Source organism: Ascaphus truei, chromosome 5 (genome assembly GCF_040206685.1).
Source record: "Ascaphus truei isolate aAscTru1 chromosome 5, aAscTru1.hap1, whole genome shotgun sequence".
NCBI classification, from domain to species: Eukaryota; Metazoa; Chordata; class Amphibia; order Anura; family Ascaphidae; genus Ascaphus; species Ascaphus truei.
The window spans coordinates 103408885-103436777 of NC_134487.1; the positions used below are offsets into that span (position 1 = coordinate 103408885).

The 27893-nt window shown below is 43.2% G+C and overlaps 2 protein-coding genes across 2 annotated transcripts in view; one reads left to right on the forward strand and one right to left on the reverse strand.

Annotated features, from left to right (window-relative positions):
* Nucleotides 1-86: 86 nt before the first annotated feature.
* On the reverse strand, nucleotides 87-26134 carry AMDHD1 (amidohydrolase domain containing 1). The gene is made up of 9 exons (XM_075600389.1): nucleotides 25872-26134; nucleotides 24022-24128; nucleotides 22164-22228; nucleotides 21654-21931; nucleotides 17501-17726; nucleotides 13683-13807; nucleotides 5416-5509; nucleotides 3850-4010; nucleotides 87-681 (listed from the first exon to the last, which is right to left on the reverse strand). Exons 1-9 carry the CDS (start codon nucleotides 26006-26008, stop codon nucleotides 576-578), a joined length of 1299 nt encoding a protein of 432 aa, XP_075456504.1. The 5' UTR covers nucleotides 26009-26134; the 3' UTR covers nucleotides 87-575.
* The window catches only part of CCDC38 (coiled-coil domain containing 38), a 77072-nt gene continuing 70572 nt past the window's right edge, over nucleotides 21394-27893 (forward strand). The window contains exon 1 of the mRNA XM_075600388.1: nucleotides 21394-21417. Coding sequence (XP_075456503.1) covers nucleotides 21409-21417 — 9 coding nt within the window. The 5' untranslated portion in view covers nucleotides 21394-21408. The remainder of the gene's footprint in view (nucleotides 21418-27893) is intronic.

Consider the following 27893-nt stretch of genomic DNA (forward strand, 5'->3'; position numbering starts at 1 on the left):
ATGAACATTGCACTCATAACACGTTACAAGTTCACAACCGCAAATAACAAATATGCCACAATTGTCATTTAATAAATTGACTTTAATGACAAATTAATGTGAAACACAATATGTAACTGCTATCTACATCAAAACATTTGGAGTCTAACACATAGCCTCTTCAGCAACAGAAAAGCCTATAACGTGGTTTGCAGACACTCCGGTAATGCAATTATTTCTTCAATAGAATCAAGCAGAATTCCGGTTAGATTTCATAAGGCCTAGAAGAAAATACTCAGAATGTGTTTCTCCGTTTGTTACTGGTCACTATAGCACGAAGGCCCATATTCACAAACGGGTGCTAAGCGTTCCATCTACACCCATTCAAATGGATAGGAGTAAAGGCGTGATAAAGCTAAGCACCCTATTTCTGGATTTGGGCCTAAAAGCTTAATATTTCTGATTCAATTAAAGGTTTACTGGCATTCATTATAATGGAGGTTCCCTTTTAATGTGATATCAAGGGGATCGCCTCATTACCACGGCAACATTCAGAAATCTCGTGCTTTTACACAACGGGCTCCAGGATTTTCTTTTTAGTAAGACATGACTCTTTCATTCTCATAGATTATTTTTCCTTTGACGGCGACATATTCAATCAATTCCTGATGGCCACCAAACTGATAAATCAGGTGTTCCCATCTGCAAGAGAGAAATACATTGTGGGTTGTTGTAAAAAGGACATGCAAATAGGTACATTTATTGAAACGGTTGTATTTGCACAAATGTGAATGGCGAAAATACACACAACAGTATTACAGTGGTGTCCTGTGCATTAATGTAATCCTCCCTCTAAAGGGTTACTAGTATGGTTAGCGGGTACTGGGCCCCCCACCCTGTGTTGCCATGGGATTATGACATCACAAAGAGTAGATCAGGGGAGGGGAAAGTTTGAGAAGGTAGGTTCCAGAAGGACAAGAGTAGGGGAGCCTCAGGGAGAGTGGAAAAAGAATGTTTATAAAGTAATAGCACAGACCAGGCCCCCTGTTTATTATGTTGTAGCTAGGGACAGTACCCTTTAAGTCAGGATCCCAGAAGAAGATTAATGGAGTCCAAAATAAGCTTTGAAGTATGCAAACAGCATGACACAGAGGGCCTCAGTAACGAGGACTCCCGGGTGCCAGTGGACCAGCTCTAACCACGGATCTGCATTAACAGTCTTCTCTGGTAGCAGGGAAGGGGCAGTTCCTGCACTAACAAAAAGGTATTGGGGTCACTTGTACAGAACCTGCTAGGAGTCCCAATGGGACTAGCATTACTGGGATAATACAGAGGGGTATCCTGAACAGAAGAAATAGGAGGGACCGGGTCTCAGAACAGTTAAGTAACTAAGAAATATACCTCCCTCTGAGTGTGTGTTCTCTGTGCCTGGGACCCTGAATAAAAGACTGTTGTATGACAAAAGTTCCTGGTGCCCATTATTCCACAACCTTGCTACCTCATCGCCCAGTCGCCTGAATCCAGCCCCTGAGTTAAGGTAACCCATGCAGAGTAGCCATATATCACATCAATGTAATCTCCCTAGAAGCCGGGCAGTGAGGGTTACATTCATTGGAAGTTGCAAACAAGACCAGAGCAATCAATCTTGCAAACGCTTCTGCAACCTTTGTAAACGTCTATTCATTATTTAAGACATGTCCAAATGTAGGCTCCCAAGCATAACTGTAAAGAGCACAATGCAAGTTACTAGAAAATGTGCTGCTTGTGTTTAGTGGCGGCTTCCCACAGAGATGTTAAAATGGCAGCGATTAGAGTGACATAAGTTATGGTGATTCCCAACGAACATAAATAGATTCAGGAGAATTTCCAAATGCTGAAGATGAGCGGGGGAGGGGGGAGGGAGTGAAGGTAAATAACATTTAGTCCAGCTAAGGAGTACTGCTGCCTTATCTAGAAAGTCTATAGAAAATAAGTTAAACTTCTATAAATTGTCGCCGATGTTCCTGTAAGGGCAGGAGGGCTGCTGACCCTATACAAACATTTTTAAAACGATATGTTTTGTATATGTAGAGTTGTATGTCCGTGACCCAGCATGACATTATTATGTGTATATTATTATGTACATTCACTAGCAGCTCTAGCATGTATTCATCACCAGGCCACTGAATGGGAATATTGCAGCCAGTGCCTACACAGAAACACACTGTGCATCCGGATGGGCACCACCTGAGCTTTTGGTTGTGAACCTTGATGTTGTTACAGTCGTTACGTGTTTTTGCCAAAAGATTGAACTAAAATGACCCATACTTTGTTTACGATGGTATATTGGAGGTCACTTTCCCAGTAGCGCCCCATTTGGCTCTATTCAATATACAAATATATATTGCTTTAGATTTGGGTTTGGAGTTCGCCAAGATTGTACATTTGTAACTAGAGTTTGCAGCCAAGGCCCTAGAGAATGTGTACTACTTGGACTTTTGGTTTGGTTGGCCGTTAATGTAGTAGAAAACAAAGCAAACACACATACAATAGGACATTTGTCATTAGTGACCTATGGCCTTTGCAATGTCTTGCGGACCGAGTTGGGAGGAACCGTCACTGACAGAGGGCACATCCTTTCCCCCAGGTCTGGAGCCAACACTTGGCCCCTTCGGTTTTTGGCCTACAAATACCCCTTTTCACACAGGGAGGAAAAAACAACATTATCACGGCCTACAAAAATTACATTGCATAAGAAGATGTGCTCTGCACCACATTGAAAACATACAGTATAAATCAGGAGTGGGCCGGCCAGGGGGGAAACGGGCCGGTCGGAATTTTGGGCCGGTTAGAATTTTGGGCCGGTGTCACCGTCTGAGGTGAGAAGGAACACAGACTCCGGCCATTAGGTTGCACCACAGAGCTCAATATCTCAATCATCCCTGAGGAAGTTTCCAAGAGAAACGAAACGTGTAGGGTTAATTATTCAGGTATAACCCTATGACCAGCACGTATATCGAGCATTTGCTAGTGCTACTACCGCAGTGTATTGGCATTATAGTACTATACAGCTATGGGACGTTTAACAGCTGATGGAATCCCCTACCGCCGCCTGAAATCACGGAAACAAGACAAGGAAAGACCGCGAGATTTGGGCTCAAGGAGTCTAACAGCGATACCGGAGCACATCGGAGGGAAAAGAAAGTTGTTGTGTCTGTGCATGTGTCCGTCTGATTGCCCGTGTGGTGCAAACACCCACACTGCTGATTTTATACTGCTACACTGTAAGTTGCTTGCACCTGTTGCACAAATATACCTTTTTATCAGTACTACACCATATGTGGCTTTTTTTCCTGTTATTCACAGAGCTATACTCCATTGGGATCTATTTACACAACAAGGACTCCATTAACGAATTTGTAGATTTGTACTTGAATTTCGTGTGTGATTGTGAATTATATCGTGTTTGTTCATGCTGCGTTTATGTGGTGTGCGTATCTGGTCTGTGCATATGCGGTATGTGTGTACATACGCGCATCTATGTATGTTGCATGTATCTGGTTTGCGCATCTGTGTATATGGTGTGTGTGGGCCACCTGGTTTTTGGGTCAGTTTGTTTGGCTTGCCCACCGGGCTAAAATTTGCCAGCCAGTCCCTGAGTATAATTCATAGATTTACTTTTAGAGCAAGAGATGTGTGGGTTAAAGATGAAACATTTGGGTCAAAGGTCTCTTTGGAGTTCTTCTTGGAACAACCTTGAGTTGTCAGTACATCGTACGAATAAACAAGTGTTATTCATTTTAGCCCTTAACATGTTCAAAGTAGGAAATGTTCAATTAAATAATTAAACTTGGAAGCAAATATTAAAGCCTGGTGCAGTTAAATACATACCGTGAGGCATTAATGATAACAACATCCCCTTGTTTGCCAACTTCCAGAGAGCCATGCGTATGGGATCTTCCCAAAGAATACGCTGCATTGATAGTGGCAGCAGCTAAAGCTTCGTTCATTGACATCTTCATGTTTACACAAGCCAAGTGCATGACCATAGGCTAGAAAATAAAAAAATAAAAACGTTTAAAAATAAAAACTTTAATGTTAACATTGTATTGTTTTAAATGTAAAGACCAATACATGCACATAAATATATAAATATACAGGGGGGAGAAACTATTTTAGGTAAATACAATTACATGTTTTTCATTCAAGGCTAGCCCTGATGTCTTAAAACCAAAAGACAGATACAAAAACTTCTTCTGTGATATACAGACGAGCCAACGAGTATTCTAAAACTTGCTTTAACTTGCCTTAAACTAGCCAGTTTACATGCTGGGTACATTTCAGTGACATTTCTGCAGAGGCTAATGGCCCATCGGATTAACACAGCAGGGCTTCCTGGCAGTCCCATTCAGTTTGAATGGGACTGCCAGGGACCCCTGCTGTTAATCTGATGGGCCATTAGTCTGTCTGCAGAAATGTTGTAGCATATACCCAGCATGCACCAAGGTCTTTTTGGAGATTGCCCTAGGTTTGTTTTAGAATAATCTTCCACCCTACAGTAGTTTTGAAACGCAGAAGCCCACAATCAGAAAGAGCTTTTTCTCACAACCAACCATATGCTATTCTGGACTCCGTGTTAACCACCTGCTTCAGTCTCATTAGGGAACCTTGAGACTAAATAAGGCACAGGTGTTCAGGGAATCATGATGACCAACACAGTATGTTCTAGCGTAAAATTATTACAGTATGAGGCAAAGCGGTACATTTCCTTTTAGTCATGTGGGAGGGGAGAAGAAACAGATTTCTGGATACATTGTTTCCCTTTTGTTTTCCAAACCTATTACAGGTAGTCCTCGCTATCCAACGTTTCACTATACAACGAATGGCATATCCAACGCTTTACAATGCAACCCTATGGGCCGTTTTGTCGACGCCTGAATGTGTTATCCAACGCTCACCGCTACTGATTAACATGGGACTCACTTTACAACGGTTTCACCATCAAACGCTACTTCCAGAACGGATTCTGTTCGATAACCGAGGACTGCCTGTATTAAAGATATCATGTGACGCTGCGTCGTCATGTCGCCATCAAAACACTTACAAATTGTAGAGTAATGCTGCACTCCCCACAAAGTGCACTCCCCACTGCCATCAAAACACACCCTCACATGATGCAGTGACGTCATGACGCCGTGGGACGGCAGGTAAAATCTTTGCACCCCCCCAAAAAGAATTTCTGGTTGTGCCCCTGCTATAATTATGCTCTTGTCAGGGATGTGGAGTGAGCATCCATCATTTAAACGTTAAATGATTAAAAACAGTGTGAAAGGTATACTCAATTTTGTAATCGTGGCTATGTTCCTCAAATTAACTATGCACAGTCCTTAAATATAAGTAATTACTGTCCATGTTTCAGGTTTTTATAGTAACAGTCATGCCAGTAGATCCACTTACCATGGAATAGCAATATGCATTCGGATTGAAGTCACTGCCAAGAGAAACGATGACGCCAGCACTAAGCATGTGTCTCGCGCGTGGCTGCTTCAGTCTTGGGGGGAAAAAAAGGATATACTGACATTGTGGGATATAAATACAAAACAGTGGGAGGAATTGGTTAATTATTATCATCAAACAACAATTAATTACTGTGGTATCACAGCCTCTAATCAAGCCGTTACCTAGTCTCCACATGAGAATTAGAAAGTTGTATTTATTAGTATATTGTATTGTATTGTATTGTATGTCTTTATTTATATAGCGCCATTAATGTACATAGCGCTTCACAGCAGTAATACATGTGGTAATCCAATAAATAACAGATAATATAAATAACAGATCATGGGAATAAGTGCTTTAGACATTAAGGAAGAGGAGTCCCTGCTCCGAGGAGCTTACAGTCTAATTGGTAGGTAGGGAGAACGTACAGAGACAGTATGAGGGAGTTCTGGTAAGTGCATCTGCAGGGGGCCAAGCTTTATGTGCCATGTGTTCAGAATAGCCACAGTGCTATTCATATGCTTCTTTAAGCAAGTGTGTCTTAAGGTGGGTCTTAAAGGTGGATAGAGAGGGTGCTAGTCGGGTACTGAGGGGAAGGGCATTCCAGAGGTGAGGGGCAGTCAATGAAAAAGGTTTAAGGCGGGAGAGGGCTTTTGATACAAAGGGGGTAGAAAGAAGACATCCTTGAGAAGAACGCAAGAGTCTGGATGGTGCATAACGAGAAATTAGGGCTGAGATGTAAGGAGGGGCAGAAGAGTGTAAAGCTTTAAAAGTAAGGAGAAGAATGGAGTGTGAGATGCGGGATTTGATCGGAAGCCAGGAGAGGGATTTCATGAGGGGAGATGCTGAGACAGATCTAGGAAAGAGTAGAGTGATTCTGGCAGCAGCGTTAAGGATAGATTGTAGGGGAGACAGGTGAGAGGCAGGAAGGCCAGACAGCAGGAGGTTACAGTAATCAAGACGGGAGAGAATAAGGGCCTGAGTCAGAGTTTTAGCAGTCGAGCAACAGAGGAAAGGGCGTATCTTTGTTATATTGCGGAGGAAAAAGCGACAGGTTTTAGAAATGTTTTCAATGTGAGGGGCAAATGTGAGAGAGGAGTCGAGTGTGACCCCAAGGCAGCGTGCTTGGGCTACTGGGTGAATGATCGTAGTTCCAACAGTAATGTGGAAGGAGGTAGTAGGGCCAGGTTTGGGAGGAAGTATGAGGAGCTCTGTTTTAGCCATGTTGAGTTTAAGGCGGCGGAGGGCCATCCAGGATGATATAGCAGAGAGACATTCAGAAACTTTGGTTTGTACAGTAGGTGTAAGGTCGGGTGTTGAGAAATATATTTGTGTGTCGTCAGCATAGAGGTGATAATTAAACCCAAAAGATGTTATTAGGTCACCTAGAGAGAGTGTATACAGAGAAAAGAGAAGAGGTCCCAGGACAGAGCCCTGGGGTACCCCCACAGAGAGATCAATAGAGGAGGAGGAGGTATTAGCAGAAGAGACACTGAAAGTACGATGGGAGAGGTAGGATGAGATCCAGGATAGAGCTTTGTTCCGAATGCCAAGAGTATGGAGAATGTGAAGGAGAAGAGGGTGGTCCACGGTGTCAAATGCTGCAGAGAGGTCGAGTAATATGAGCAGAGTGTAATGACCTCTGTCTTTGGCAGCATGGAGGTCGTCAGTTATTTTAGTGAGGGCTGTTTCCGTGGAGTGAGCATTACGGAAGCCAGATTGTAGAGGGTCTAGGAGAGAATAGGTGTTGAGAAAATGGAGCAAGCGAGCGAATACAAGACGTTCAAGGAGTTTAGAGGCAAAAGGCAGGAGGGAGACAGGCCGATAGTTAGAAAGACAGGTAGGGTCAAGCTTGCTGTTTTTGAGTAATGGTATGACTGTTGCATGTTTGAAGGAGGATGGAAAGGTTCCAGAGCAGAGGGAGGAGTTAAAAATGTGCGTGAGCGTAGGGATTATAGTAGGAGCAAGAGGTTTTAGGAGATGGGAGGGAATGGGGTCAAGAGGGCAAGTGGTAGAGGGAGAAGAGGCGATCAACAGCGACACATCCTCCTCTGAGACAGTGGAAAAAGAGTCAAGGAAGGCAGGAGGAGAGTTAGGAAGAAGTGTAGGATGGGAGGAAGAAACAGAGGGGATGTTCTGATGTATGGATTCCACCTTTTCCTTAAAATAGTCAGCAAAGTCCTGAGCGGAGATGGAGGAAGGAGAGGCAGCTGAGGGTGGTTTGAGTAGAGTATCAAAGACAGAGAACAGTCGGCGTGGGTTAGACTTGTGCATGTTGATTAGTGAAGAAAAGTAGGCTTGTTTAGCTTGCGAGAGGGCAGAGTTGAAACAGGATAGCATAAATTTGTAGTGAAGGAAGTCTGCGAGAGTATGAGATTTCCTCCAGAGGCGTTCAGAGGAACGAGTGGAGGAACGCAGCATGCGCGTGTGGGAATTTAACCAGGGTCTAGGGTTAAAAGGGCGAGTGCGGCAGAGAGAAAGGGGGGCATGTAGATCAAGAGAGGAGGACAAGGCAGAGTTGTAGTTCCTGACCAGTTTGTCAGGGTCTGTAGCAGAACTTAGAGAGGAGAGGGAGGAGTGTAACGTGGACTCAAAATCAGGTAAGTGAATAGAGCGCAGGTTTCTGCAGAACCGGGGGGTAGATGGAGGTGGAGAAGGGGAGAAGCGAGATAGAGAGAATGAGATGAGGTGATGGTCAGAGAGAGGAAAAGGGGAAATGGAGAAATCAGAGAGAGAGAAGTTTTTAGTGAAAACCAGGTCTAAGAAGTGGCCATCCTTGTGGGTGCTGGCTGCAGTCCACTGTTGAAGGCCAAAAGAAGAGGTTAGAGAAAGAAAGCGGGAAGCCCAAGAGAGAGAGGGGTCATCAATGTGGCAATTGAAGTCCCCAAGGAGAAGAACAGGGGAGTCTGAGGAGAGGAAGAAAGAGAGCCAGGATTCAAAGTGAGAGAGAAAGGCAGAAGGGGGATGAGTAGAGGTAGGTGGGCGATAGATGACCGCCACATGAACAGGGAGAGGAGAGAAGATCTGGACAGTGTGAGCCTCAAAGGAGGGAAAGGCAAGAGAGGGGGGAATAGGAATAGTTCGGTAACGGCAGAGAGAGGAGAGCAGGAGCCCCACACCTCCACCCCTGCCATCAAGGCGCGGAGTGTGGGAGAAGGAAAGGCCACCATAAGAGAGGGCAGCTTCCAGAGCAGAGTCAGACTGAGTGAGCCAGGTCTCAGTTATAGCAAAGAGAAGCAGGGAGTGAGAGAGAAAGAAGTCATGCACAGAGAGGAACTTGTTAGAGAGGGAGCGAGCATTCCAAAGGGCACAGGAGAAAGGGAGAGAGGAGGGAGGGTGGCAGGGGATGGGTATGAGGTTGGAGGGGTTAACACCAGAAGGAGTAGAAGTTGTATGTGGGAGGCGAGGACGAGAGCAAGTAGAAATAAGGCAGGGACCAGGATTGGGAGAGATATCCCCAGAAGCAAGGAGTAGAAGCATGGATAGAAAGAGGATGTGTGAGGATGATTTGTAGGGGTGTGTTTTAGTGCAGGAGGTATAGCTGTGTGGTGACAGAGGATGCAGGTAAGAAAGGAGTTCATGTGAACTGAGAAGTGGGGAAGAAAGGAGAGATGGAGATATATGAATAGAGTTAGAGACATAAGGAGACTGGTGGAAGGAAGTGCATAATTTGAAAATAAGGGCGGTTGCAGCAAATATAAAAAATAAAGGCGGCATCACAGCAATAGTTAAGTGTTGAGATGCGCAGTCTTAGATAGATGATATCCTCTTTTCCAACGTAGATCAAAAGCAGGAATCAGAAGCAGTAGGTGATGTCCACTTTTCCACTTCTTTTTGAACTTCCTTTTTAAACTTCATATTCTACTTGAAACATTTCTACTTAAAAGCATATCTGCTAGCAGCAATGGCTGTTAGGAGTTTACTTATATACTTTTACAAAGTCACCTGGTTGGCACAACAAACTTAATTAGCACATGTGAGGGTAGTTAAAGCAAATGGTTTTTCTAAGGTGGGTGTTACCTTGCCTTGCACAAGTGTGAAAGCTGAATTAAATTAAGACAGTAGGGGGATGATTTACAGACAGACAATTGGAATATGTTTTTACCTAAATAGAACTAAATACACAGCATGGGAGGATATCAGGATAGACAGACAATTGGAATATGTTTTTACCTAAATAGAACTAAATACACAGCATGGGAGGATATCAGGATAGACAGACAATTGGAATATGTTTTTACCTAAATAGAACTAAATACACAGCATGGGAGGATATCAGGATAGACAGACAATTGGAATATTGATGGAGGCAGCATAGCGTGTGTGTGTATGTATTTTGTAAAGCTTCATTAAAGCAGATAGATATATTTTTTTCACCCTGCCATCAATGGCAAAATTTTTTTTTTTTTTTTTCAGATTTGATGATAATCAGCAAGCTGGTTAGTAGTTACCGTAAAGTGCACCAACTACAGGAGGAAAGGTTGAGGTAAATCCACATGAGGATTTAGTAGTTGCATTTTTGAAACATATTGTTTTATACATTTATAGAAAGTTTTAAATATAAAGTTTTATTTGCTTTATATTTTACCCCAGTTTCAGTTTGCATTCTAGAGATAGATCTCTCGCTCTATATAGCTATGCCTTGTTAGTGACTACTAAAAGTTAAGGGCTTTAAAGGGTTAAGTCTAAGTTCTGAGAGTGAAACGCCCCTCTCCCATCATATGGTAAAGGGAGACTAGGCAGAAACCTAGCCACGCCCACCTAGGTGTCCAGTCTGTCACCTGGTATTGGATGACTGGGTATAATCCAAACCACTGTAGGCATGGTGACCAAATTATGTCACCAGTAGGTATATATAGTGGGGGTAGAAGATTCTAGATCCAGGTCCCAAGAGGAGTCACAGAGGAGGGATCTCATTGTACATAGTGTAAGTTATGTTTATGTGTACAGCTACATGTTTAAGTTTGTCTGGTCACCTTTATCATTTGATAGTTGGGGAACATGCCCGTTCAAGTCACACACCGCAATTTACATTCCAATATAAACCCAGAGTAGACTATTAATTGCTTTAAAGCAACAGTCCCGTTTGGCCGTATTTTGGTGGGTAAAGTGGGGGATTAATTACCTGAACCGGAGATGCACTGGAACCGATCTGTGCTCCCCCAACATCCAGTGAACCCCAGCTCCCGAGATAACACTCCCTTGGAAGATTTCCTTCTGGATAGAAAATTGCTTCCTGGTCATGCTCAACCTGAAGCTGCAACATCATAACTTTCAATTCATATTTGTAGTTGTGTGCTTCATACACGGACACAAATAATCTGAAATATCTCAGGAACCAGGGGGGGGGGGGGGGTCCCTGGAGGTTGGGTAATCATGGATCAGTTCCGGTAGACACCCCCCCCCCCCGGTTCAGGTAATGAGGAAAAAACCCGGGAGATGAGGATGGAGGAGGGGGGAATAATATCCCCTTTGGAGGGGATTACGGCTTGGTTGTGATTGCACCAAGTGAAGCTCCCTTTTATGTACATTATACAGTATGGTACTATAAGTAACTGGCACCACTAAGGACCTTAAACTACTGATGCCTGCAGAATACATCCAGGTAAACTAGACTAGCAAAAGCATCCTGAAATGTCTGTAAATTGAATGTATAACCTCTGTTCATTTTATGTAATCATGTATTTGTCACCATAACTCTGTGCCCAGGACATACTTGAAAACAAGAGGTAATTCACAATGCATTAGTTTCTGGTTCCCATGGCCATTCGATAGGCCGCAAAATATAGATCAATACCAGACCACAGGGGATGATCAGTTTAGAGTTAAAAGGATTAGTTAGTTAGTACTCCCTCTGGCCAGCACCTTTGCACGGGAAATGCAACTTTTCTGTGACCAGGTAAGGAGGACGGCGACGGATGGCCAACAGCCAGTCAGGAAGCAGGAAAGTTAGATGGCCATCTTGAAGTCACGCCTCCAAGAAGTCAGCAGTGACATGTTTAAGGGGTCACACATCTAGGTGATTGAATAGAAATCTAATATTTTATTATGTATTTAGTAAACTTTGTGCCTTTAAAAGAAATGGGACCAAATGCTTGGCACATTAAAAAAAATAAAATTAAAAAAAAGCGCAATCCCTTATAGCTGACCAATAAACAACATTTTGGAAATAATTTTACTTCTTAAAACAACAACTGTAACCAAGCTTAATGTAAAGATGCAGCTGTTTCTTTAGAAAGAAAAAATACAGAACCCTTTCCTTAGCGCCTCTGAATAAAAAAAGATGCTTGTCAGTCATGAGAGCCAATAAAAAAAGTAAAGAGCAGTGTTCCCAGGTCCGTTCATAATCATTTTATTTAGGCTGAGTCCCCTGTGCCGCTGAGCGCGCTGACCGTGCGGTGCTTGGCGAGGTTGCTTCTGGCTATTTAAAATTTTATACCCCCGCTGACGCGGAGCGTCCGCGCTCGTGCACGAACTCTCACCCACGCTTGGCGCGTGCTTAAACCCCCCCCAAAAAAATCTGACTTTGAACCGCGCTCAGCTTGCCTGCAACGCCTCCCCACGCGCGCTTGCGTAAAAGCGCGGACACCCGTCGCTCATGCTTGGAGTTGGTGACGTCACCGCTCTCCAAGCATGAGCGCGGTCAGCGACACAGGGGACTCAGCCTTATTCTGTTAAAAGGTGCTTTTCATTTTTTTTGGGAGCCGTAGGTTGCATTTTGTGGGCATTTCTTTTACCAAAGAAGGCTCATTGGAGGCGTCTGCTTCGGCCCCAGCCCTTGTATCTCCATCGGTCCTTACCGCAGGCAATCAATGAAAATCGCCTTTCAATAGGGCTCTGGCGGTGCGAGCTCGTGTGGAACTCTCAGCTCATCATGTTTACGAAAAAAAGAAATCAGTAACCCAGTTACGCACGTCACTGCCAATAGGTCACTTTGGCCCTGGATGGGCTGTCCCATTAACCTGAACATACCCGTGTGACCTTCCCTAAGAGTCGGTATATATCGGTTGCACATATTTATGACTGAAGCGATAGGGATAGAAGTGGGGAAGATCTTCTGTTTCTTATGTCAGGGGGCAGGACCAGGCACTCTGATTGCTGCAATGGTGATGCCATGCCCCTGCAGCCAGTCTGTCTGTGGCCACAAACACGGTGTCACTGAAAATGTATCTACATTTGAAGGCATTTGCTTACTAGCTTTGGAAAATTAAGACAAAGCTTAGCATGGAATATATTTAATCAATACAGATATGGAGGCAAACTTATGACAAATGTAAGTCTGTTTATGAAACAAACATTTGGGGAATAAAGTAAAGGGGATTGCACCCCATTAAAGTATATTATTATTATTATTATTATTATTATTATTGCTGCATACTGCAGGGCCACTTCAGACCCGGTCGCTAACCACTTATTTGACCCTCTTGGTGCCACAGAGGAATAATTATTTTGCAGGTGCCAAAGTTTAACAGTCATACAGGGTAAAGCAATTATGTAAGAAAATGGTTCCAACGTTTGCACAAATACACCAAACTCTTTGGATATTATGCCTAGCTAGTTTGGAGTCTCTAAGCTATTTAATGTTAAACCACAATGGACACATATGAAACCCTAAGCTCCAAGAACATGACATTATTTTGTATCATTAATCACACTAAAGTAGGGTAGAAGAGGTACCGTTAGTGGCTAACACGTGGTTAGAGCTCAAGTTTCCAGATCCACAAAAGATCCCTTCTTCAGGTACTATTTTACAAATGAAGCCAAATAGCATGTCATTTGTATACAGGAATGACATCCTAGTAAGTCTTTATATGCAGACTTGAGTGTGATACACGTATACACTGGTTTAATTACCCAATTCTTAACCTCCTTGATAGAGTGTGTAATTCTATATTCAATGGTGTGTGTAATTCTATATTCAGTTGTGTATTAGAACACAAACGGCATAAAGAGAAGCTATAAGAATCACATAAGTACATTAAATTTCTTCCCGGTGCAATAATCTAGACTTATTACAAAAGGTACTGCTACCAAATTACTACAGGGGTATGAACGAGTTAGTCCATATCTTATATTTAGGGAAACAAGGCTACAAATCGGAGATTGCTTTGTGAATGAATTGAAGAAGAATGGAAGGGTCTTAATATGCCCCCGTAATCTGGAGCCTTTTGTAATACTCCTATCAAATGAGGTGAAGATGATCGGAAGGTACCTAATATTATTACCTGAGGATATAAGCAGTTGTGGGCAGTAGGATGGCAGAGCACTTTGCATTTGCCATTGCTGCAATACCTTCATCACTTATTTCTTCCAAGTGACTCACAGCCAGTGCTCCCAACTCTGCACCCAGCTGAAAATTCAAATGGAAAAGGGAAAAAAAATGACTATTGTGAAGCAAAATATCTTTTTTACCAAAAAAAATGGAAAATTACACAATTTTTGTGGAAAAAAAAAGTCAAGGAGTTACCCATTTTGCAGTTAAGGGTAAAGGCTTGGACAGCCAATAACAGTTTATATTAGGGATACTTTTTGGGACAGTGCAACAATTCTTAGCAGCATAATTCACCAACAGTAAATCAAATACACTGTAAATTCAGTTATCGCGTTTTAGCATTGTCTCACTGTATTTTAATGTTCCTATTTAATTGTATTAACTTTTACATACTCCAACTGTGAAACAGTAGATGAGAAAGGTGCAGCAATTTCATCCTGCTTTTACCACGAGTTTACTTAGGTCATTCTGATTGTAGATTTCATTGTGAATTCACATGTTTATTAATTTATATATTTGCGGTAAACATCATTGGTTCTCAACCCAAGGTAAGCTCAGACTGCACTGGGCTCTGGGAATGACATCCTTTTTTTAACGTCCTGGGCACCTAATATTTAAACGAAGCATCAGATTTAAAACGAAAAACCCTCAGCTGAAAAGGGCAAGATCAGATGTTTTTAAACTAAAGATAAAACACATATGCCAAAAAATGACAATCAGCATCGACTGCTGATTAAAAGCATAAATATGCACTTTGGATAACAATTTAAACGGAACCATTTTTCTCCCGATTATTGTTACTTGAAGAGTCGCAATAGAGTTTCGTCCCAACATCATCTCTCTTTTTGGTGTATTTGCTTCCTTCCCTCAAAGAAGAGACCAATGAGATTTCATATGGTCTTCACTGAAGTTTCAGCCATCATTGACACTTTTATTTGCTGTATGTTGTACGGTAGAGGGGTTTTGTCAATTTTTTTACCCACCATAACTTATATAATTATGAAGATTGAGATAATGTGTGTGGCTATCATCACCTCCATTTTGGCCTAAACCGCCATTTTGAGTGTTTGCTTATATGAATGTTTATTTGTTTCATTCGCGAATGAATGAACTGTGAATGTCTGATTCTGCAGAGTATCGGTTCTGGATGTAACCCACCCTTGTGTAATTCCTACGAGACATGTAATAAATTGAAATAGCATTCGTAAGCGATTTCTCCTGCATTAGATATTTCTGCTGACCGTAGGATCTGTTATCTGACAACTACAGTACACACACAGGGCTGGACAGAGTAACTCCCTTATGTCACAAGGTTAAGAGGCCCACATTATGGTAAATTATCGATAAGAATATAGCATATGCAGCATATTTATGTATCAACCAATATGTATTTTTTGTATGTCATCATATTATTATTTATCTCTAAGCCAGCCCCCTTAAGGGGTGTATTACTCATTTTGAAATTTATAAAAATGTGATCCAAGCAATATGTTTTCAGAGGCCTGAGTTCCTTGTTGGAATTCTTTTCTCTCAATTGTACCATGGTGCTGATAAACTCACCTGTTACTTTGAACCCTTGACTCATTGATTTTATTTCTACGCTTTGACATAATGTATGGTTGAAAGCTATTCCGGCTTCACATTGCAGTGCCACTATATCCAACGTCGCACTAAAGAGACCCGACAGGTGTAAACGGCTGTCTGCGAGTAGGTTTTCTGGCTATGCACTTCTTTAACCCAGACTGTGCTGAAAAGCTGTGTAATGCGGCAGGAATAAGCTTATAGTTCTGAGCCAACAGGGGTTGAGTGTGTTTGTAAATTTCAATTCGTAATTAACTTGGAGGATTGTGACCGCCCTCCCTGGTTTCACGCTCGCCCATCTCACCATTTAATTGCAGTTCTTGCAACTGGGAATTACCAGTCTATTACAACTGTAAGAAAGACTATGAGAGCTTTTTGCAGGTGCAGCAGTGCTAGGACCCACAGAAGGGCCACAACATGACGTGGTTGTAGCCTTAAAATACTTTGGCCAAAGAATTGAACTAAATGAAAAAAACTAAAGTATTTTATTATGTAGCCCAGTGCCCCAGGCTATATATTCCTGGCCCTGACACTAAGTCCTGGTAAGGAGCAGGCAGTGTTAGAGTTAAATTCCCCTCACATGGGCCAGCATGCGAGTCTCCCCCCTGGGATGTTAATTTGTTGCGGTTTCCAGGTGCTAGTCTGGAACCCATTGGAGCATGTGCCAGGGGGGTGGGCTCACTGCAGTGGTGCTGCCCAGTTACCGGAGCTTAGGAGTGGGACCCTCCCCTGGTATAAAACATGGCTCCCTTCCAAATTTAGAGGGGAGTTCCAGTGTAGCCAGCTCCTTAGGGAGTAGGCCTGGTTCTACCTCACCCCATCAGGGGGTGAGGGGGTAAAGACTAGCCCAGGGGGCTCAAGCACCTGGGGGGGCCTAGTCAAGGGAGGACAGCATGCAGAGCTGCAAGATATATGTCCTGTGGATATTGATGAGAAGGAAATGTATGAGCTGGTCCATCAATAAATCCTGTCATACTGTTCCTGGACTGTGACTGACTTATGGCAAAAGGTTCCTGTGGGGATGAAACCCTGTCTGTCAGAGACCTGCAGGATGGGGGCGCCCCCCCCCCTAAACCAACGCGGAGATTCAGACCTCCTGGAAGCCAACAGGTGAGCACCACAGCACCATAACACTACCAATACCAAAAGATCTCCCTTGGGGGGGGGGGGGGAGAATAGGGGTGTTACAACTATATAATAGGTCATATTGGATGTAGCACTGTGGATGTTCATCTTTTGTACTGTACATGAGGTCACAAACCTAGAAGCATTCCTTTTTGACCCAAATATTTATATGATGTGGGGGGCCGGGGAGGGAAATTTGGGTTCGGAGACTACAGGAGCTGTGTGTTTAAAAGCGTAAAATTTAAAAAATAAACGACGCTGTGTGCTCAATTGCCTGTCATTTCCCAGAATCCCTCGCTGCAGTGGAAGCATTGCATGCTAAGAGATTAATGTGAAGCAGGGTTGCAGACCTGACTGAGACCCGTGAATGTGCTCACAAGTGATATATATTTTTTTACTATCCATCATTCAAGAACACTCATGTTGGTCATGCATTACATTACATGCATTTAAACCACCAACAAATCTTCACTCTTCCTGGACCGATACTGCACTAGAATTATAGATACAGAGTGCAACATGTCAGTTTAACTCACCTAAACCAGTATAACAGATGTCAGCGTTGACATGTTAAGAGTAAATAGAGGGATTGCCCTTTTCCCACACTTTAAAGATAAGAAGAATCAATACTAGCAATAGGTCAAGGAAACCAAGCTCCACATCCTTGGAAGACATGGTGCGCGCACACATTGCACAAGTTGATAAAGTAGTAGCAGAAACTGCAGACCGTGCTAAATTATTGCAATGCCCACAGATGTGTCTTGTACTGGTGGGACACACAATGTCACAATGTAGAACTCAAGAATATCACATTAATTTCTAGTACTGATGCTGGCACAGTATGTAAGTAATTAATGTTGTTATAAATCCGTGTAGTATAAGGTCTATTCAATAAGCAGCTTCATACATTGTTGTTACTACATAAATAAAATATACATATTACACACACACGTTAGTGACCTGTAGTGCAAATCATATTTGTATCACCACTTAACGCAACTTAGAAATGTAAAAAAATAAAAATAAATATGTATTTAAAGTATCTGGTTTACTTTTAAAATATACCTCAGCTGAGTTCATGGGATGAAGTTCATCCCCATGAAAGTTTATCTGTAAACCCAGATCTTTTCCAGCCTGAAGAATCCTTCTGGTAGATTCCAGGTCAAAGACACCTTTTTCACAGAAGACATCAATATTATCCACATGAATTTCACCATTCAGAACCGATTGCTCCAGTGCCGGGAGATGGTCACTGATAATCTCATCTGCTGCTTCTGTGGCACTTTTTCCCCTGATAAGAGACAAATAATTAATGATCTGTTAAACAAAAGCTCACTGACCACAGGTAATAAATACATGTAAATGTCACTCACGTTTTTGTTAGTCAGTGAAAGGTAATTTTGTTGAACACATGTTCAGGCTGTTTTAACTGTATTATTTATTTATAAAAATGTTTTACCAGGAAGTAATACATTGAGAGTTACCTCTCGTTTTCAAGTGTTGTCTTTTCACCTGTAAAAAAAACCTCTTTCCAGAACATTGGGCCCTCAGACTAGCCACTAATTAAATGAGATCAGATGAAAGCCTTGGCCATATTTTGAATGTACAGCTCAATATGGAATGGAGAAGAGCACTTTGCAAAGGAGAAAATAAGAACGACTTGTTACATGTTGTGTTCATTCTAATAATCAAGAGCGGGCGATTCAACCGGCGACCCGCAAAGGGCCTTGCTGCGGCTCTCAGATTCCCAAGCAACTAGTATGAAATTAGCCGGAGCAGAGTACAATTTTTCACAGTAAAACTCACTTGTAAGTTAAAATAATAATCATAATAATAAATAAATAATTTTCAAGGTTTTAAATGCATCTAAAAGTTACATTCCAATAAGCTTGTGGCCCTTCTACCCCAAAATGTTTTCTGATCAGGTCATTTTGAAGAACTGGTTGAAGAGCCCAGAGAGCTGGCCTCGGGGCAAGGCGGCCGCCTAGAGCCCCCTCGCTCCCTCCTCCTGTCAGCGCCGGGATCCAACTTTCACCCGGCCGGAAGGGAGAGTGCTGGGCCCCTCTCCTCCAGCTCTCCCCTCGGGTTGGAAGTTGGATTCTGGCGCTGACAGGAGGAGGGAGCCCGGCCCCCAGAGGTAGGTATGGGCTGCAGTGTGTGTGTGTTCTCTCTTATCGTCTCCGCAGCGGGTCGCCTCCTGCAGCGTCGACGTCCCATGACGGTGTATTGCCATGGCAACGTGACATCACGCCGCCGCAATGCTGCCGGAGGAGGACTGCTGGTCTTGGTAAGTCCCCTAACCCGTCGTGTTTTTTTTTTTTTTTACCAGGGGGCCCCGCTGCAAACATGCCGCCTTTGGCCCCGCAAAGCCTAATATTCCCAGTTCTGTGACATCCATGGGTTCAGCAAAAGGGAACCAGAAACCCGGGTGAAAAGAAATGCTCTATTAATTCCAAAAGAAACGGAGACAGCCACATGTTTGCTGCAAGCAGGATTACATTTGTCTAAGGGAGCGGTGCGCAAACTGGGGGGCGGGAGATTTGTCTGGGGGGGCGCGGGCGGTTGCAGAGGCCCCGTGCTCTTCCCCCAGGCAATTAATGCCGGGGGGGGGGGATCGCGTGAGGCCTCTGCAACGCTATACTTACCTTGCTTCAGCCGGCTGTGTGACGCGTCGCCATGGCAATACATAATATAGTGAATTTTAAAGGTTAAAAATGTATAACTATTCCCTACTAAAACAAGATTATATTTAGGGATAAGCAAGTTGAGGTTCTGCTGACACAACAACACATCCTAGAGGGGTGTTGGTTCATTGCAGGTTGTGATAGCTTATAAATAGACCACCAATGAAAGCAGACAGAATGATCTCAGACTTGCCAAATGTCTCATTAGCCAGATAAGAGTGCTGACCCGTGTAACATTCATTAGGGCACTGAACAATGTCACAAGCAAAACATGCGCAGTCAGTTGCTGCACACAATCCTATTTTATTGCAGGTATCTGGTTTACTTTGAAAAGTATTTATGATCGGGATTGAAACAGAATGTGTAAACTAGCCTTACAAATCCAGCTGCCGTTGCAATTATTACAGCCTACCCACAACACACTGACTGTCTATCAGAGAACACACAACATGTGCTCCCAGTGTCTGAGAACAGCTTCACAAAGCGCAATCATCAGTACATGTTTCTTTCCTCGTCAATCATAAAGGGCCATATTTACCAAGCAGTGCTAACACATGGCCTCGTCCAGGGTGCCGCTGAACGGGCGCTCACCGCGATGAAACATATTGCTGCAATGTGTGTGGCCAGCGTGAGCGAGCGCCTGTGCATGCATGGCACTTGATTTGCGCGCTCGCTGGCACGTCACGCGTGTGGCTCGTCTAATGAGGACGAACCAACTCCATGGCCGCACCCCACCGACACGCCCCCCCCCCGAGCGCACCTAGCCGACCACAAATCGCCCAGCTGAGCAGAGCACGTGATGTCACCGCGCTCGCTCCCTTGCCGCAGCCTAAGGCGTATGGCTTGGTATTGCTTAGTAAATATGGCCCTAAATCCTGTCTTCAAGGACCATTACAGCTAATGAATTTCCCTCAACTGAAACTGGAGTCTCTCTCGTTTTGATACAATACCATGTTTAAAAAAGGTGGAAACAAGCCATTTAAAAGCTGCCAACCCCTGAAAGCTCCCTTGTAAATACCTAAGCGAGGGAATCCCATACTGCTGTAGGGCTGCATTGAACCTAAATAGGGAGACATACTTGCCAACTAACTCCAACAGTGCGTAACGGATGCAGTCCTGGTCTGTCAAAGTTTGGTTTATTAGACTAAAATTTGTAAAAAGACCACACTGGATCATTTTTACACTTAACCTGATGTTAGTTGGCAGCTGTCCTAGTTCTGAAGTTCTCTTTTTTTTTATAAAGGCATTTGTGTTTTTTTCCCGTGTCTCCTTTTTATCCCAGGTTGGGCAAAACTCAGGAGGGAAGAGCTTTTGTATCAGAGATTCCCAGAGAAAAGTCAACTAGTTTAACAAGTACACACACACACACACAAGGCTGGGTAGCACTGGTGTTTAATGAAATGGTTAAACACAAATGTAATCAAGCCTTGCAATGACAAATATGTGGGGGGATTGTGGCACTGAGTGACCCCTTCACGCAGTTATCAATCATTAGCACAAATCAATGACTAACATTGCCACATAGCGTTAAGTAAATGTGTATGCGAATCCGAAAAAGAAAAGTTTTTCTGACCAATGGCCTTTTGTGCTCTAAACACATCAAGTTGGACTTTGTACAAGTGGCATCTTTTGCAGCTTTGATTTTATGATATAGAGATCTATATATTTTTATACTAGACTACATTTGTTCTCCAGATTGGAGTTCTCGTGTAACAAACAACCTTTATAATGTGCCAGGAAACATTACCAGTTTTGCCCGATTATAAGGCAGCGTTTTTTTTTCAATAAAAGTTAAGTTGAATAGTGTGTATGTTCTGGACCAAGCACACCCTGAGAGATGCATAGGGCCAGGCAGTTTAACTCAATCCCATATATCAAGCAAGGGAACCTTCTTACTTGCTGAAGTGTTTATTTGGGCCAACAACATACAAATAAAAAGGGGGGGGGGAGTACTGAGGGAACACCGAGACATGAGAGCAATGGAGGGGAAGGGGAGCTATGAGGGAAATGGGCTCAAGATGGCTGCTGGTACTAAGAGAAAGCATGCTGATCTGGGCTGATGGGAAATTAACTGGGACAATACCACTTGGCAAGGGGAGGTGGAGCAGTCCATCCTGGTAAAAGGCAGGGGGTTGCCAAGGCAACTGGCTGAAGCCAAGAATCCCACAAGGGGTCGCAACATTATTGTAACAGCTAGGCTGGGGAGTGCTGGCAGCCTAAAGACAGAGAAAAAAAAAACCACAATCCTGTTCCAGGACAACGTACTTCCTTTATCAAATCAGCAGTCGGATGTATGAGGTAGGAGGGTAAAACTGAGGAAGTGGCACCTTAGGGGCCTGAAGCAGCCATGTTGCTTGTGGCAGGAAACGCAAATCGAGAGATGGAGACAGAGAGAGTGTAAAATTTTTTTTCTTTCCAGCTACTACTGAAATTAGGGGCTTGCTCTATAAAAATCAGGAAAATACGGCAATTGCGAACCATCATTTGTTAGTATTAAAAATGTGCCATGTCAAGTGGATCACAGGCCATCTTACTTTGGTACAGAATGAGCGCCACAGTAGGTTGGTGAAATTCCAACGTCCACTTCCCTTTGAGCTCGTTCAATCACTCTCAGCATCTTTAGTTCTGTGTCTAGATTCAACCCATATCCACTCTTGCACTCAACCAAAGTGCTCCCTGCTCTGAGCATCCGCTCCAGACGGTGCTTGAAGCTGCTGAACAGCTCATCCTCTGAGGCAGTGCGGGTGTGCTCCACAGTAAAATGTATTCCTCCTCCAGCCTGATGAATGTCCATATATGTGGAACCTGCAAGCTAAAAATCATAAAAATAAATATATCTATTATGTCTACATCAGCATTTCTCAACTTCTTAATGAGCCCTATACAGACCAGATGTTCACAATAGGCAGTGATATACAGAGTACGCATGCCTGCGCCGACCTTACATAAAGGCCTAACTGGGGTGTGCCACAGAAAAAAGGTTGCAAATCACTGGACTACATGAGAAGCAATGTTTGAGAATGCCTTCCACTAGACCAACTCACCTTCATTGCAAATTCATTTACTCGGTCACCAGCCCACACGGGGTGAGTGTGTGCATCTACAAATCCTGGAAAACAAACAAAATTGTGCCCCAAAGTCAAATTGTTAATTCATCAGCATCACTTTTACGGACTCTACGACAACAGTGAGATACTATATGCATCTGGGTCAGTCTTTCTTCGGCTCTTAATGCTTACACCCGAGGGGATAACAGACCAGCAAACTAAAATACAATGCCTGGATTAGATCTTTATCACACCGTTGAGCTGTAGTTTGTTGACAGGTGTGGAACAAATTTGATGTGTGTAAATCACACTGTGGCCGCCGTTTCTCAAGGCAACCACGCCCTCTGTGGATACCCAATTTTTTGTGGTCTTCTAGTTCAGATCCTATCTCATGAGTGACAGTTTTGAGTTGGTTTGCATGTAATGTCTATGTTTAACCACAGAAAATGCTGGAGGTTAATATTTTGGCTTCCAGTAGCCAGACAGCAGTGGTTTTGCATCAGGAGACACCCCAGATCACACAAAAGTAAAAAAAAAAAAAACCACACAATATTGGAGTAGTGCATACAGTATTGCTTTATTGGATGTACAGCCTAATTTAGCAACATGTTCGAATTGCCCAAGAGCGTAACCACATCCAGTACATGCAATGGCAGTTACTGTACATCCATTTAAGAAAGATTGTTAACAGGCCGAGATTTGGAGCCCTGACATAGCAAACGTTTCCATTTTAATGTCGACATCAGCAAAATTGGGCTTTTACGTTAACCAATTCAAACACTCCTCCTGCGGAGGACGATTATTGGATTATTGTCTGAGCCAAGTGACGAACATAACACCCTCCATTGTTCTAAGCATTATTAAAAAATGCGTTCCCTTGTTCCTGATTTTAGGACAGCACAAGTCTTTAAAAAGAAAAAGATCCCATTATTAAATGATGTTATAGAAATAACATAGTAAATACAAATACCACTTGTGGTGCATTTGCATCTTAAAGAAGTGCAGAGCCAGTAAGCCCACTCACAAATGGCTGTGTCAACCTTTTGGGTCTCAGTGTGAGGTTGGTTGCTGGCTTTGCAATGTGATGCTGGCAAGTGGGTATAACCAGGAGGGGTAAGGCGGAGCTTATAGTGCCTGCGACGTCGCTTCAAAACAATTGTATTGATGCAGTCGTGTGCGTTTATAGTGATGTTAAGTAGGTCAGCGTTGCCCTTACCCTCGCCCAGACCTGGGAATAGGTGGTTAATTCAAGTACAAAAAGAAGGGAGGAAATGAGAGGGAAATAACACAAGGAATGACAATAGGTTAGTTAAATCTTAACTAGCTGTGGTGTTACACCCAGCCGGACCCTGCAACAGCCCGATTTCAGGGACAAGATAGAAGTAACCTCATCTGTAGGTATGACCTAACGTAACATTAAGTCCCTGCGTTATCCTTAAAGGCCTTTTGTGGAGATGCGCCATTAAGGGGAAATGCCTTTTGCATATAATTATCATCAATAGCGTCCGTTACAGTTAACGCAATGCTGTTTCTGGGAGAAAACATAACGTGGTGTTATTGGCCTGTGAAGATACACGTTAAGGCATAATGTGCCGTTAATGTACTGCAGGTTAATGTCACAACGGAGCTTTGTGGATCTGTGCGCTAATGATTCAGCCTGGACTTTCTTCAGATCTTACTATACCAAACCAAATTACAAACAGACCAGCAAATGGGAATACAAAACGAGGAATGAACCATTATTACACAGCTGACCTGGAGTTACAGTATCAGGCATGACAAGATGCTAGTCAATGTAAATAAAATAAGTAGTGATCTCTGTGCCTCCATACAACGCCTCGGTCATTTCACCCACCTGGTAGCACACACTTGCCAGAACAGTCAATTGTTTTCTCAAAAGATGCATTCGCAAACTGATTGCGGACGGTCTCTGCGGGTCCTACAGCCTTTATGAATCCATCACTAAAATACCAATACAAGTATTTAAATCAGTGACAGGTCTATTGTTCTCAACATAGTGGTATTATAATAAATATAGACATGTATGTGAAAGGTTTTGAAAACAAGACTTAGGTTCGGAGAGAATATATATATATATATATATATATATATATATATATATATATATATATATATATATATATATATATATATATATAATCAAAAAATAAATAGATGGTACCGTTCTGTGGCCAACGAAATGCTTTTATTTGTGCGAGCTTTCGAGATACACTGATCTCTTCTTCCGGCGATGTTACAATGAATGAAGCAAGCAAAAGGTATACTTAAAAACAGTGTCTCTTGGAATGTTATCTGTGCTAGTCCTTCCCCCGGTACTGTATGCTCATTTGTATACAGTAATTTGTATATTACTGTATGCTCATTTGCATGTCTTAGCAGGCCTGCAACCCCGCCTTTCACCATTATCACCCAGCACACAGCACTTCCACTGCAGCAAGGGATTCTGGGAAATGACATGCAAATGAGCACACAGTGCCACCTTTTGCTTCAAAACCATGTGAAAGGCGGGGTTGCAGACCTGCTAAGACATGCAAATGAGCATATAGTAATATTTCCATTTGCTTTGCTGTGGAGGGTTTTTGTCACTTTTTTTTTACCCACCATAACACACACACACACACACACTTTTTTTGTGTGGTCTTTACTGATGCTGCAAATACTTCACAATTGCAGTCTGCTGCAGTACACCAAGCATTTTGGTAACATTGCTTACACACAGCAAAATGAAAGTAAAATTTCCCAAAATACAAAATATTAAAGATTGGAAAGCAAAATTGAAAAGAACCAAAAATGATCCTGTTTGCTTCGATCATTGAATAGAGGAGTACTGATATTAACCCTGTAATCCTCAACTTTTTTTGCTTCCCTTATTTATTGTTTTAATTACACATGACACGTCATCCCTTTTATGCCACATACAGTAAGATCTATTTCTAAGTAATCATTTTTACTGTCAACTCAAATGCACTCGTTTCCATTTCCTATTGATTTGTAAGTGGCTGAAGTCCTTTTGAATTCTGTCTTGCTCTATATATTTTCAGGCCCCCCATATCTGAAAGTACTCTTTCTATCCTCTCTAGAAGCAAACTAGGTATGTGCCTTTTACTCTTTCATGCAATCCAGAAATTAAGGCGTTAACACAATGAGTTGATGGACAGACCCTCAATTCTATCAAGATTAAAGCTACCAAAAGTAATGATTTAGTGCAGTGGTAGGCAACATAATATACTTTAATGACCACATGTCGCCTTGATCCCTCAAAAGGGCCGCACATTACCCACCCCAGTGATTAATACTGCCCTGCTCCTTTTCTCACACTGGGGACTAGTAGTTAGCAAAGGAGCAGTTTTGTATCCCAGTATGGACATTAAGAAGCTGCATCTCCACAACCTCCGCACTGGGGAGACTGGGCTGCTGGGGTGGCCAGAGGTTGGGGGGTCTCAGGTTAAACCCCAAGAGTTGCCTGTTGCCAAACCCCTATTTGACTGTAAATAGTCACGCTTTGCACAGGTCTGTGGAAAACAAATGGATCAGAAATAACTGTATACAGCAAGTTTTTTTGTTTTGTTTTTTTTTAACGTAAAAGTATCACAGATTACATACTGTAAGTAAAGCAGCCCCATACTCTATCCCCAATACACCCCAGAAAGCGTGGTTTAATGAAGATATCAAGCCCAGCCTTACTTCCCAATCACCAGGCTGGCCCTCTCCAGCACTGCCAGCTTATGCATTCCTTCCTGCAGCAAAAATGTTTCCCCATTCCCGCAGACAAGGACCAGCTGCTCAGCGTTTTCCAACAGCAGCTTAAAGTGGCTGGACATCTTATTCTGTACAACCTGTCTCCTCTGGCAACAGGCAGCCTGCTCACACTGCAGAGCAGATACGGTCTGTTACTAGTGTAGGGAGAGAAGCAGAGCTCATGGACACAGGCAGAGTTTGTAACCTCCCTTGAAATGGAGTTAGGATTGGCACATTTCACAGAGGTGAATCCAGGCTCAGATTTACATCTCTCTGCCTTTTTATCTCAACTTCACGTATTTTTTTAATGTTGCAGGATTTGGGCTGGAGATATGCAATCAGGATGAGAGAAGTCACCTGTAACTCGAGCCACTTCAAAATAAAAACACTTTGAATCCTACCATATTGGACAGAACAATGCTGCAATTACAACTGAAAGTGTGATTTTAACCTCATGCATTTGATGGAGATTTTAAAAAAATAATCAAAATTTCAGTAGTAAATGTGGATTAAACGTACGAGGAGCTTTAAAATTTATTTTATGCTTCTATTCCTGACACACTGGGAAACTGCAGCAAGAGCTCCCTCAGCAATATCATGGTGCAATTGCTCCAAAAAATGTGACCCATTCCTGGATCTGCCAACTCCTCCTGCACAGCTCAATGCCCCTAGATATTTTAGTACAGGGGTGGCCACCAACAGTCCTGGTATTAGGGATATCCCTGTTTCAGCACAGGTGGCTCAATTAGTGGCTCAGTCATTCAGGCTTCTGAGTCCTGATCCATAAGTATCAGGTTTTAGGAATAACCAATGAACATACAAACACATTTGAATGCACTAAGAAATCTGTAAATCAAGCCCCACAATCTGAGGTGTTCCTTTTGCATTTGATGCTAAGGATTTATTCATTAATGTTCAGAGTTTTGTTTTTCTTCACTTTTTATGCTCTTCTTCGCTCATGTGAATTACACATTGATTATTTGTAATTAATCAGCATTTTGATAGCTGATTAAGCCTTATTAGGGTTATCACAAAGATTACCAATTGCAGGCAAGGTACACGCGTTAAGACGGCACTGCTCCTGCAGCGCCAGCGATGTGTGCACAGGCTGCAGGAGATTGGAGGGACATGGCAAACGCGTGACGGAAGCGTCACGGAGCTGGTTCGCCCTCAATGGCTGAACCCGCTCACGTGACACTGACGTCACGCGACTGCAGCGCGAAATTTCAAATTGAGGTGTCTTTGCAAAATGTAGCAGCGTCAACGTGTGCAGCGCCGCGGGCACTTGAGGAACTACCGTAGACTTTCAAGTAAGAGTCCCGGAAGTGCACGCGCACCTAGCAACGCCGCCACCATGGGCTCACCCTAAGACGTGTGAATGTGCTCACAAGTGATCTTTTTATTTGAGATATATCTACTCATACAGACACACACAGTGTGTGCGTGCGTGTGTGTGCGTGTGTGCATGTGTGTTCCATAGTGACAGTTTCAGTTACACAGTGTGTGCGTGTGTGTGTGCGTGCGGGCGTGCGTGTTCCATAGTGACAGTTTCAGTTACACAGTGTGTGCGTGTGTGTGTGCGTGCGGGCGTGCGTGTTCCATAGTGACAGTTTCAGTTACACAGTGTGTGCGTGTGTGTGTGCGTGCGGGCGTGCGTGTTCCATAGTGACAGTTTCAGTTACACAGTGTGTGCGTGTGTGTGTGCGTGCGGGCGTGCGTGTTCCATAGTGACAGTTTCAGTTACACAGTGTGTGCGTGTGTGTGTGCGTGCGGGCGTGCGTGTTCCATAGTGACAGTTTCAGTTACACAGTGTGTGCGTGCGTGCGGGCGTGCGTGCGTGTTCCATAGTGACAGTTTCAGTTACACAGTGTGTGCGTGTGTGTGTGCGTGCGGGCGTGCGTGCGTGTTCCATAGTGACAGTTTCAGTTACACAGTGTGTGCGTGTGTGTGTGCGTGCGGGCGTGCGTG